Source organism: Panthera leo, chromosome B1 (assembly GCF_018350215.1).
Source record: "Panthera leo isolate Ple1 chromosome B1, P.leo_Ple1_pat1.1, whole genome shotgun sequence".
In the NCBI taxonomy this organism is placed as follows: domain Eukaryota; kingdom Metazoa; phylum Chordata; class Mammalia; order Carnivora; family Felidae; genus Panthera; species Panthera leo.
The window spans coordinates 80,304,155-80,318,107 of NC_056682.1; the positions used below are offsets into that span (position 1 = coordinate 80,304,155).

Sequence of the window (13,953 nt, forward strand, 5' to 3'; positions counted from 1 at the left end):
AATACGTGTGTGGTCAGATTAGATTTGAGTGGCACTTCATTTGATTCAGTTTGCCACCACCATCTTTAGTCTCCATAAATAACAGACAACTGAAATTACTGGTAATGTTATCGTAGGTATAATGGAATCATTTGTCACAATCCCTTTTCATCCTCATATAAACATAACAAGCGGAGTTTGAGAATATCCTAGTTTAAAAAAAAACATTTTTTTCATTCAAAATCTTTTCTGCAAATGAAAACTCGAATCATTTTATAGAATCTGTTTTTGTTGGTGGGTTGCCATGGAAAGAATCAACATGTACTGTCTCTCACTGGTAAACATGGACAGGGGAAGGCCTTGAAGTTTTTCATTTGCCACATTAGCTCAAGAGAGCCCTTTTATCTCGCGGTGTTTCTCAGTTTTATTTTGCAGGTACAAGAAAGAGAGTCATTCAGATTACCTCAAGTAAGGGAAGTGATTGTAAAGATTCATGATAGGTACATGCATCCTATCTCATGAATACTTGGGATCAGCAGACAGTTGCAGTTCATAGACTGAAAGATTCTTGGGAACCAGAGGACTCAGGTCAAAAGGGGCTAAGTTTTCTTATTATCCCCTTAGCAGCAGCGGTCAGTTGGAGTCACTCTATTGACATAATCCAACCACTCTCTTGATGTTCATTTATCTTGGAGCACCTCCTCACTTCTGCCATTACCAGCTGCTCGGTGGGTCTGCATTTCCTAAGATGGAGCTAACTAATCACTATAGTCTTCCACCAAGTAGAACTTTTTATGTCCGGCCACCTCGTAGATTTCTGGACTACCTTTCTTCAAGGGCCCTCTGGCAAAATATGAAACAAAGCCTCTAGTGGATTTTCCTAGCAAGAAATTGAGGGCAGGGAAAATTTTTTTTGAAGGAGCTATAAATATAACTCACATTATGATTGGGTTGTACAGGATAAATATTTTTATGCTTTCTGATTTACATCATAGAAAATAATTGAGAATTGGAATTAAAATTCTTCATAAATATGTCTCTCATTAAAATAGTACTAAACTATAATGACTGATTTAGAAATGGCAGTTTTGGGGTGCCTGGGTGGCTTAGTTGATTAAGCGTCCAACTTTGGCTCAGATCATGACCTCTCAGTTCGTGAGTTCTAGCCCCACCCAGGCTCTGTTCTGACAGCTCAGAGCCTAGAGCCTGCTTCGGATTCTGTGTCTCCCTCTCTCTCTGCCCCTCCCCCACTCACACTCAGTCTCTCTCTCAAAACATAAGCATTAAAAAATTTTTTTTAAAGAAATGGCAGTTTTGAACAATATGTTCCAATTTATGATTCAGAAAATTTTTATTTTTTATTATTTTATTTTATTTTAAAGTTTGTTTATTTTGAGAAAGAGAGAGAGAACATGTGCATGAGCCGGGGCGGGGGGAGGTAGAGAGAGAGGGAGAGAGAGAATCCCATGCAGGTTCTGCGCTGCCAGCACAGAGCCCAGTATAGGGCTTGAACTCATGAACTGCAAGCAATGACCTGAGCCAGAACCAAGCATTTGAAAATGCAATGTGAACTCCTAGCATGTGAGAGATTAACTAAGAATTCTAATTTAGTTTACATAACGATAACCTTGAATTTTCATAAGTCTTTAAAATTTTAGGTGGTAAAATAATTGGCTATTTTTGAAGAGTGCTGATTATTGCATTTATGACAATGGCTATTTAATATGAACCCCAAACATTATAGATTCAGCTCTCCTTGCTGTAACATTTCAATTGAATGAAAGCACTCATCATTTTGTTTCTTTTAAAAAATTTTTTAAAAATAAAATTAAATAAATTTATCAGGGATTTTAAAGCCAAGGATAAATATTTGAAAACAATCAGAGCCTATCTTAAATTACTAAATATATCAATTTAGAGTTCTGAACTCCAATTAATATTTTTGGAAGAGAGAATTTTATTTTATTTTATTTTTTTTAATATATGAAATTTATTGTCAAATTGGTTTCCATACAACACCCAGTGCTCATCCCAAAAGGTGCCCTCCTCAATACTCATCACCCACCCTCCCCTCCCTCCCACCCCCCATCAACCCTCAGTTTGTTGGAAGAGAGAATTTTAGATCGTTTGGTCCCACCCCATTATCTTCCAGACTTAGATACTGATGTTCAAGGTAACCAAGTGACCTGTCCAAAGTCACACACTGAGCTAATGGCAGAAGAGAAACTAGAACTCATACCTTTTAACATTCAGTCCTTTCTGCACTAGACCATGTAGCCTTCATATTGCGTGTTGGGCAATGTAAACCATGTGTGACAGTTACTCTAAATCATGAGTAATGCATTTCAGGAAGAGAGAGTACATACTCTAAATGGTCAGTATAAATAGTAAGGCTAGACTGTTCCTAACTTAAGAATATAGTGTCAGCAGAATGCAAAATATTTAACCACTTTTATGTGTTATAGTTTACAGAGATGCCGACTCACTTGTCCTTGTCCTCAGTGTTCATTCAATATAACATATTTGTAGGAAAGGATTACTGTATCTACTACATGTCAGATACTATGACTTTGCAAAAAAATGTATAAGAGCCTTTAAGTGATATGAGACCAGTTCTGTTTACCCCCATTTTTAACCGTCTTTTGCCATCTCTGATTGCTGGCTCCAGTAAAGTACTCTGAATGTTGTTATGGTCCAGTCTGGTCCTCAGCCTGTTACTGCAGTGCTTGTCAGAATTCATTAGCCACTGATTTCTTTGACTAATGTTGCAGTTGATTGTCTGAATCATGTTCAGACACCGTAAATGAGGCAGAAACATCCTTTCTGCTCACCAACTGTGAAATGGCTAAAGGGGGTTAGATTGCCAGAAATCAGAATAAATGTATTTCCGATAAGATTTGACGTTGATTTCAAGCTCAAGATGGCAAACTTGATTTTTTATTTCTATATTTCTTATTGCACAAGAGTAAACCTGCGTCATTGCCTTTTTCTCCTCAAAGTAGTGCACTCTGTTGAGCACAGAGCCAAACTTTTGTTATGAAATGGCACAATTTTGGGTTTGTGTAGGAGATGTATAAGAAAATATTAGCTATACTGTCTTTTTATAGTGGGCAAGGAGAAGAGGTAAAAAATCCACCCTAAGTAATAGACCATAACTTCTCTACAAACAAACCTGATGGATGCCTCTTTGCTGTTTCACAGAACTTTTTAGTCCAGGTGGGTTTATTTAAACTCTTCTAGAACTCAGACAAAACTAAGAAGGAAACGTTCAAATGTGGCTAAACTGTGGGGGTTACATTCTCATTCATTTCAGAGTCTCCTGGATGACTCTATATGTTTGGAGGCTTTTAAGAGGGCAAATAGCTGTCTTTCAGCAACATCACATGGAAGAGGGATGGGCTTATTTTGTGTTGTCTCATAAAACACAACCATCATGAGCAGGTAGAAGTTACAGATTTTGCTGAACTTAACCAATAGTTGTCTCACTTACCTCTTCAATGGCAGAGTGGCCAGCTTCACAAGGGGATGGTTTCCAATCATGAGAATGGTTGAGGTGAAGGCTAAATCAGGATTCCTTAACATCATCACTGTTCACATTTTGGCTGCATAATTCTTCGTTGGGGCGGGGGTGGGGGGCGGCTTCCGTGTGCACTTGCAGGGTATCTAGCAGTATCCTTGGCTTCTTCTCACTAGATGACAGTAGCGACCTTCCCAATTACGACTACATCGCATATCTCCACACACCGCCAAATATCCCCTAGGGGGTAAAATCACCCCCATTTGAAAACCACTTAGGTAAGTAAGATAAGTATTTGGGGAAATTAAACAGTTGCTTTATTCAAATCTTTAGTAGGTATTATTATTAATACCTCATCTTATTGGAACTTTATAACATCCCTTCAAGGTAGACTTTATTCATTTCCATTTTATACCTGAGGAAATAGGCTCAGAGAGACTAAGTGACTTGACACATGTCAATCAGCTCAGTAGTAGACCTGTGTGACTTGAGAGCCTATGCTATTTGAAGAAAATGTGAACACCCAGAGGGAGATTTGATTAATTATCCCATAAGGCTCCTCCAAAGCCTAGTCTATGCCCTCCGAGGAGGAGTCCCTACTGATTTCAAATATTGAATTAACTAAGGAAGAGAGCAGTAGGGGCGGTTGGTAAGTGAAAAAAGAAATGTATATAGAAAAAAAATACCAAAAATGTGAAGTAAAAGGATTATACCTCCTTGAAACTTTTGCAAAATTACAAAATTTCCATCTCAAATGGGCTAGATGTTAGAACTTACTTTATGTGGTGGTTTCCATGAGTTGTTTTCCTACAGTAACAACGGGTCACCAACCAGAGCATGGGGGCCCATTTTAACTTCATGTCGCTGATCTCTATTAGTTTGAGTGGTGCATGCTCAGTGCTATGCCAGAGGGAGAAAAGAAGAATATTTCCTCTCCTTTCCCTAGACACAGGAACAACTATGCATTAATTTTTTTGAGAACTTGCATAATAGGAAGCAAGGCAGGACCTGCAGCATCTTGGATGTGACGTATTTTAACCAAACACATCGAGCAGCCTAGAAAACAGAAAGACAAAAACTATGAATAAAAAAAGTCTTGCAAAAGACTACATTTATGTGCATGTAGAATAAAGAATGAAAGTGAATAACGCACCTTACCTTCAAAGCAACAATCAGATTTCTCCTTTGTAATCAAAAAGATAAATTGCAACTTGAAAGTTTATCACTTCATACCATCAATTAAAACTATGGTTATTTAGTCCATGTTATCAGAAAAAACATTCTATGCATGAGCCTTAAAGCAGACTTTTTATTGGACATTGTTACTTCTGTGTACTCTGGTAAAGCTTTTTCCTCATTGTATCACTCATTCTCTTCCCCAAACCTTTGTTCAAGCTGCCCTCCTCCCCACTGACCCAATCCCATCATTCCCTTAAAATGCAGATTGAATTTCTCTTCCTAAAGGAAGCCTTTCCCAGTTCTTCATTGCTCCTACACTATCTGAAATTCACTCATTTATTTATTTTATTACAGATTTTTGCCCCATCTCCTAGATACAGTAGAGACTGCACGGGGGCAGGGATTTTGTATTATTTGTTGCTGTATGCCTAGCACCTAAAACAAGACTTGACCCATGGAAGACACTCAGTATTTGTTTAATGAATTAATGTCTTTGAACTAGATTTTTAGCCCTTTATACAGACTTACAGCACTATATAATATCAATGTCTATAAGTCTTACTGCCTTAGTAAGGTCTTTAAGAGCAAGGATATATCTATATTACACATGTAGATATGTAATATACCCTATGTACATAAAAAATATATATATCGTTTTATCTTGCAGTCACATCTAATGGTCTGATGGAAAGTACTAGAAGATTACTTCGCATAATACATTGGTTCTGAAGGTTGAGCATTATGAGGAAAGCGATAATGAGAGGGAGTTACCTTTTCAGGTATCAATGACTTAGGAACACCTGATTTTCACATCTGCTGCTGCACATTTCCCTCTACCTTTTTTTCATCTTTTCATACTACTTTGATAAAGAGATTGTGGGCAAGTGTGTGAGGCTTCTAGAAAACCTGAGGTATAGAAGTAGACCCCAAAAAAGAGGTTATAAAAATCAGTACCTGCTTAAGGGATCATATCATAAGGCTGAATTTCAATAGAAGGCTGACCTTTCTTTTTCGTTTTATAACCTTTGTCCCCAATTATCCTGCCACACACTATCTGAATTGTTTCATTTCACTTCATTAGACCGCATAAAACTCCACTCAGAAGAAGTGACTTGCGGCTAGCAAGCATCCTCTTTTTATTTTTTTTATATATATATTTTTAATGTTTTTTATTTATTTTTGAGACAGAGAGAGACAGAGCATGAACAGGGGAGGGGCAGAGACAGAGGGAGACACAGAATCTGAAGCAGGCTCCAGGCTCTGAGCTATCAGCACAGAGCCTGACGCGGGGCTTGAACTCACGAACTGTGAGATCATGACCTGAGCCGAAATCGGTGGCTTAACCGACTGAGCCACCCAGGCGCCCCAAGCATCCTCTTTTTAAAACTACAACTTTGGGGCACCTGGGTAGCTCAGTTGGTTCAGCATCCAACTTCAGCTCAGGTCATGATCTTATGGTGTGAGTTTGAGCCCCCTGTTAGGCACTATGCTGACAGCTCACAGCATGGCTCCTGCTTCAGATTCTGTCTCCCTCTCTCTCTGCCCCTCCCCAGCTTTCTCTCTCCCCTCCCCAACTCACACTCTGTCTCTCTCTCTCTAACCTTACCCCCCGCTCTGTAAAATAAATAAACATTAAAAAATTTTTTGAAAAAAAACTACAACTTCTTCTGGCAGTCATTCACGCCTAAGTATGAACTAGTTTAATCAACTAATGTCCTTCTGTCACTTAGCTGAGGAAATTTCCCTGGTGAAATACACACAAGGTTAAGGGAGGTGTGCCAAAAGGGAACAGATCAGCTGCCAAGTTATTTCAGAATTTTTCCTAAGGCAGATCTTTCTTTTACCCAACCAAAAAAGAAAAAATAATTTTTTCTCCACTTCTCTTTTCTCTTCCAAGCAGCAAACATACTAAAAATGAAAGGGTAACGTGAAGGATCATCGTAGCAACAGAACTTTTCTGTATCTTAGCTATAGTGGTGTTTATTACATGGATAGATGCATGTGATAAAATAGCCTAAAATTAACACCCACATGCAAACACACACACACACACACACACACACACACACACACACGGAAGTGCAAGTAAAACTTGTGAAATCTGAAAAAAGTGGATGAATTTTATCAACATCAATTTCCTGGTGTGAGACCGTACTGTAGTTACATGAGATGTTGCCATTGGGGAAAGACGGTGAAAGATATATGAGAGTGCTCTGTATTATTTCTTATAATTGCATGTGAATCTACAATCATTTAAAAATATATAAAGGTTTTAAAACAAATTAACTGGAACAGTGTTTTCTTTTAACAGCTGGCTGGGCCAAAGAGCAGGGAGATGATTCCATCTAATTTGGGAGAGTTAGGCCAGGAGTGTGGTTTAAAGCAGGCTTTGGCTGTGAAAACAAATATAAGGGCCATTATTGCTGGAAGTTCTTTCTGTTTTAATGTTGTCTAAGATAAGGGGACTGTAAAAGAGGAATTGCAGAGAGATGTGGAATGAGAAAATAGAAGAAGACAAGAAGTGGGGGTCAATATAAAATAGATCATTTTCTTTTGTTCCAAGCACCCTCATAACTGGAAATCCTAAACATTTAAAGGTTATATAGAACAATTGGGCGTTTGATACTAATAGACCTAATAATGACTTCTTATGTATCTGCCCTGAAAAGTACCAAAGCTCAGGCACAAAATATATTCTTATAATCTGGGAGGACAAGGCTACTTTTCTATGCTTTTTTCTCAATCTCTCTCTCTCTCTCTCTCTCTCTCTCTCTCTGCCTCTCTCTCACTGTCTCCCATTCACTTTGTTGACAGGTGACAATCTTGACTTAAGTCCAGTGTTCCCTCGAAGGATATTGCAGCAAGAGAAATTAATGACCCTTAAAATTTTATCTTACAGTAACAATTCTTCAAAGAATTTGTAGCATATTGCCAGCATGATTCTTTTGCACATTCTCATTTTTTATGCTAAGTATTCTACTAGTTTTGTTTTTAGGTGACCAATACAAATTATCTCATTTTAAGAACCTGGGATTTTATTTGAAAATGCCTTTTCAAGTAAATCAATTTTATTCTAGTGGGAAGATGAGACCCGTTGCCTTTAAAACTTGAAATGAAATAGTTTTCAAAGCTTCATCTCCATTATTCACTGAAATTATTGGAACCATTTAGGTACCTATGTAGTGCTCGATTTTTGTGTGGTATATGAACTGATTTTTCTAACTTTGACAACCTTGTAATCCTACACAGTTTGGTGTTCATTGAAATTTATCTAGTAGTGTGCTTAATCATGTTTCCTTTGTCTTTTGACAAAGGTTGATTAAGTTCATTGTGAATAAAGTTTAAAGATACATAATGAATTTTCAGTTCATCAAAAGCGTTTGCATCTGAGAGTCTTTATTCTCTCCTCTTCGATTTGTGATGATAGAACTTAATCTGGATTCATTTCCAGCATATTGTGTGCCAAAGGGATATTCAACCAAGTACAGTTGATCTCTCAGATTTGCACACTGTATTTTCTCACTTGAAGTATTGAAGTATTATTCTTTGTAAAAAAAAAAAAAAAACAGACTCCACTATTTACCTAGGGATTTGAATTGATTAATGTTTATTCACTTGTAAATTATACCTTGCCTACGTTAATTAAAAAGCAGGTAACGTAGCTTACCAGAAGATCAATATAAAACGTCTTTATTTTCAGCACAATATTTAATCTCATGTTATTTTTCCACTTTTATGAGTTTTTCCTCTTTATTTTAACAATGTCCTTCCTATACCCCTTAGATTTAACTATATGATTCCCCAATGTGCTGAGTTTTGCCTTGTGTTCTTGCCATCCATCCACCTGTCTGCATTTACTGTCTCCCCCTAGAGTTCACATTCCTGAGGAGCAGAGGTCCTGCCTGATTTAGATGGGCTCCTCTATGGCACATTCTAGGTCTTCAGTTTGGACTTCATGTCATTCATTGTTTCCCTACTGGGCCAATAGTGAACTATGTGCTTCCTACTGCCTATGTGTTTCCTGTTTTTAGGTAAAGTGTTTGAGCTGATGTATGAACTCTCTCAAGCCACAAATTAAAGTGTCACCAGCACTGAAATATTTACCTATCATTTCTTGAACACCTACCCTCCTATCCAGAGGGTAGAGTCACATCCTCAAGGTAATGGGCGCCTGTGGGACTTACTGTGCTGCTCCAGGTGACCAGGGGCACAGGAGAGTGTGCAGTAGAAGCATGGTGTAAGCCCTGGGGAACCCTTCCTTCAGTCGTTGCTAATTTACACAGCGTATCAACCCAAACTTCTGTGCCATAAGACTGTAAACGCCTTCAGGGCTGCAAGCATGTTCCCTTCTAACTAAGATTTCTTAAGGTCTAACATAGCACCTGGTACACAGTAATGATATTTGGTGAATAAACAAGTTGTTTTTGGCAAGAAATCTAATAATATTCAATCGTAAAGTTCTAAAATGTCATATATAAAAATATATCAACCAAAAAAAGACACTAGAACGTCTCTTCCTAAATATTTTGGTATTTGGATTCAATAAGGTCTCTTATAAATTTACAAAATTCATGAGTTCTGCCCCTTAACTCAGAAAGGTCTATGTCAAATCGTATCAGATTTAATGTAGGTATTGTCAGGTATGCAAGACAAAGTGGAAATAATATTCTTGGGTTTATACAAAGCATATTAAGAAGCTTAAAAATAAGAATCAAAAATTTTAACTTTGTAGGTTTAAAACACTGGGTCAATATGTATCAGTAAGTTTTAATGTCAGTGTTATGTCAAGCAGTCACTTGCAAACCACACACACACACATACACACACACACACTCACACACAAACAAATGTTATGCGGTATCGTAATGGCCTCATTGAAATTATTTCCCAAATGTTAACTTTAAGAAAGTAAAGTCAAATGTCAACACTGCCTCTAATACTTAAATCTTCAAAGCTGCCTAATTCGGGCAGTAGCATAAAGCACGTATTTATGTCCTCCCTCACCCTGCCTCTCTCTCCAAATGCTGTCAAATGACTTTCACTAATTCTGTCTTAGAAAATGTGCAAAAAGGATTTCCATAGAGGTCTTTGGAGATTTCCTGTGTCCTCATGTGTGTAATAGGTTAGGTCAAGTAACAATGAAGGAAGAAGAAAGAATAGGAATTTTGTTTTACATATTTTCCTCCTTCTGGTCATTGAGAGAAAAAGAATAAAAAGGAAAATTATACCATAAAGTTGATGTCAGTGTTAAATTAAATTAAGATCATATGTTTGGCTATGGCAGCCATAATATTTTGATTATTGAAGAGATTGTTGGTAATGAAGTACATTTTTAAGAAATATTTTTAGTGTATACTGACTACATGTACAAACTGTGAGATATGCATCTAATAAAATGATAGATTTAGAAATTGCTTAGCACCTAAATTCACACTTTACAAAACCGCTATTTATAGAAAGAACGTGATAGTTAAGCTACCACAGTAGAATATTGTAATCTGCCTTACATTACCTTAGATAATAGTACCATATTTTAAAATAATGTTGTAAACCATTCAATTATTTATTCACACCTAAGTTATATAAATTGGAAAATTTTGGATTGTGCAGGAAAAGAATTATTTTTATAAAAGTAAGACCTCACTGTCATGGCTTAAAGAGTTTGCTGTGAAACAAGTTATACTATGGATAAAAATAAACCAAACCAACATGAATTTTTAATACACAAAAAATATTTTATGGAGACATTAAAAACAGCTATTAATTTTAATCTTTTCTGTTATGAAATGAAAACATCAGTGAATCTGGCCATGCTGTATGTTTAATACGTATTTCTTTTCCTGATAGGTCCTTAACACTTACAGTAAAATCTCCATAGACCTGGAAGATGATCTCAGCCTGGGGAGAGCCTATGAAGCAATAGCCAAGGTCCTGCAGAGGTAAGTTAGCACATCCTTGTCTTGCTGTCACTGTGAATTCACTCAGCTGTGAAAGACTTAAATTGTTTGAGGTCTGTCGCTTTCCATTACTGCCTGCTTAAATTTTAAGCAGTGCCCTTCTTAAGTGACCCTTTCATCGTAAGTTATTTTAAACCAATGTGGTATCTTAAAATATGCACCTAAACTCTCCTTTGTCTATTCCTCCTTTGTACTATTTTTTGATTTTCTGTGAGTTTAGTGACGACCTTGAATGAAAGGGAAAAATCAGGTCACATCTCACAGGTTAAAAAAGCAGAGAACGCAGAAATATATAGTACGCTTCAGTAACTTGGCTCACCCTAACCTTTCGAGATCTCTTCTTTGAGGAAAGTTTTCATTTATGTTTCAATCTTGCTTCTTCCATTAAGACATCTGTCTTTGAGCATCCATATCCGGGTAACACCAGAATGCAAAAACAATATTCCCAATATCTCATTTAAAACAGAAAATTTAATAAAAGTATACCTGAACAACTTCTGATACAAATTTTTCCATGGAAACCACATGATTTGCCCTTCACTCATTTTATTGTTATTGTTGTGTACTCCATTTAATTATTGCACTATGTTCTAACATTATGATTTAATTCAAGATAGAATAAGAATAAGAACAGTTATTAAAATTAAGACCGTGGTTTTGGGTATGTGATCTTATACCCAATGTCTAGCTTTTTAATAATGGTAGTAGTAGCAGTAAGACGAAGAAGAAAAAGAAGAGATATAGATTGTGTCAAGTTCTAATTTCTATATTTCAGCTGCAAACACATACAAGGTAGTGTTTTAAAAGATAAAATTGTTATTTAAGAGGCATTTAAGGGGTGCCTGGGTGGCTCAGTTGGTTGAGTGTCCAATTGGCTTAGGTAATGATCTCACAGTTCGCAGGATCAAGCACCATGTCGGGCTCTGTGCTGACAGCCTGCTTGGGATTCTCTCCCCCCCCCCCCCCCCTCTGCCCCTCCCCTGCTTACACAGGCATTCTCCCTCCTCTCTCCTCTCTCTCTCTCTCTCTTTCTTAAAATAAACATTTTTTTAAAAAGGCATTTAAAAGATTAAATGCCTGGGGCGCCTGGGTGGCTTAGTCGGTTGAGTGTCCAACTTCGGCTCAGGTCATGATCTCGCGGTTTGTGAGTTTGAGCCCCACATCAGGCTCTGCACTGATAGCTCAGATCCTGGAGCCCGCTTCAGATTCTGTGTCTCCCTCTCTCTCTGCCCCTCCCCCACTTATGCTCTGTCTCTCTCTGTCTCTCAAAAATGAATAAATGTAAAAAAAAAAATTTTAAGATTAAATGCCTAATGAACTAAAAGTACATCTTCATTATATAATTACCATTGCCAATATAGTAATCATTAATTATTAAATAAGTTAATTGAATATTAAAATACCAATGCCAATGAAATGAAACGTATAGTACAAAATACCAAATAAAAGGCAATACAGTCATTACTGCATAAATGGTTAAGGATACAGACATATTTATAAGGAAAATAAGGATATTTACTCTAGGAAAGCAGGGCCAGCCATGAGTAAAGCAAGCAACCCATGAGTGTTGTGGTTCTTCCAAGTAGAGATCAGTAACTAGTCCATGGAAAACCAACCCAACTATCCCTTAAATTTTTACTTTCCACATAACACCTGGAAAAAAGTAGGGGTTTGAACACAAAGAAGACATTTATAAGTTTTCAGTTTAATGTCTCTTTGTAACACACCAACTCTGTGCCATTTGGTGCAGTTCATTTTGATTATTAAAATTACAATAAAAATTATGCTTGGTTTGCGAACATTATTCATTCTGGAGACATGCTTGTAATCCAAACCACTTGTATATCGAAGTGAATTTCAAGAACCAATGCCTTAGTTGTAATCATGTGATATCCAGCATCAGGTACTACTCATATTGCAAGACATAACTCATTTATCAAGTTAAAATTTATTACAAATGTTTGCTTGTCCTGCGGAACACTCACAGAACAAGTTACTCTCAATCCAAGGTTTTTCTCTACTTGACTCTGCTGTTAATACTGCCCAGAATCAGTAGAAAATGGCTGAAGTTTTTGTCTTGCTTTGTAGTAGCAGACCTGGTCTAAGCCTGTACAGTTAAATAAATGCATCCCTTAACATGTTTATAAAATAATTCTTATAAAATGACATGTGTTCCAACATAACTAAAAAGATAAAACTCCAGGGGAAAACATTTCCTTTTATAAACAGATATTGAGTACTTCCTATGTCATAAATGTTGTCCTTTGGTTACTGATAGTCTTTATTTTTTAAACTTCTGGATACATGAGGTTACCTTAAAATAATTCTCACCTGTAAAAAACAGACACCTTGCTTGGAATATTTTAGTCTCTGGTCAACGATTTGAATTCCTGGTCCATATAGTAAAAGCTAAGGGGAGAGTTGAACAATTATCTGGTAAATAATGGCAACAACAACAACAGACAGACAATTTAATGTTTTAATTTGGCTGCTTAAGTGTTATTTGGGGTTTAGATGCGGAACAGGATACAGCTATTTTGATAGCCCATAAAGTAGGGTGTGTTTTTGTAGGAATGGGGACAATTCTATTCCAACAGTCTAACAGTCTAAGAACCTACCTTGGGGCAAGCATACAATAGGCAGGAAGATTGATCCCCACCTCACTTTCATACCAAATGAAACAAATTCCACTTATAAAAATTCCCATCTACTACTAAGTAACAATGAAGCCATCGATGATTTCTATGGTAGACATGGGTTCCTAGTTTTATCATGTTATGCAATACACAAAAGAGCACAGGAGATGCTTCTTCTGGGGCCATAGGGAAGAAGTACTGCAGGGACACTGTAAGTTTTCCAATCCACATATGCCATTTTGCCATATTGCTGGTAGTTATGGAGTGGCGCTCAGGGGAGTAGAAGCCTCAGCATATTCTTTTACCATTTATGTAAAATAACTCAAGAAAGAGACAGATGTTTCAAAAACAAAAGTCCTCTTCAGGTGGACAGCATATCCTAGATATCTAAGAAGCCTTATTACATCAAGTCCACTGATTACTAAAAATGCATTGATACAGATATTGTGGTCATTTAAAAAAAATTCTCTTTAAGGGCTCAGTGTTCTTTGATACACACACACACACACACACACACACACACACACACACACACATCTATCTCTTTCATAGTCACAAACTGCCCTCAGATTAGCAGCAACATGCAAGAAATGAAGAACAACCAAAATAGGGGAAATTATGGTAGTGGTGGCAGAAAAATAAATCAAGCTGCATATGAGCTTCGCATCTTCTCTAAATCTTTTTC

General features: G+C 37.0%; 1 protein-coding gene across 4 annotated transcripts in view; it reads left to right on the forward strand.

Annotated features, from left to right (window-relative positions):
• Window positions 1–13,953, forward strand: part of TTC29 (tetratricopeptide repeat domain 29) — a 255,129-nt gene that overhangs the window by 125,154 nt on the left and 116,022 nt on the right. For all 4 annotated transcript variants that reach the window (XM_042935359.1, XM_042935356.1, XM_042935357.1 and 1 more), the window contains one exon: window positions 10,523–10,614. In XM_042935359.1, the coding sequence (XP_042791293.1) occupies window positions 10,523–10,614 (92 nt within the window). The remainder of the gene's footprint in view (window positions 1–10,522; window positions 10,615–13,953) is intronic.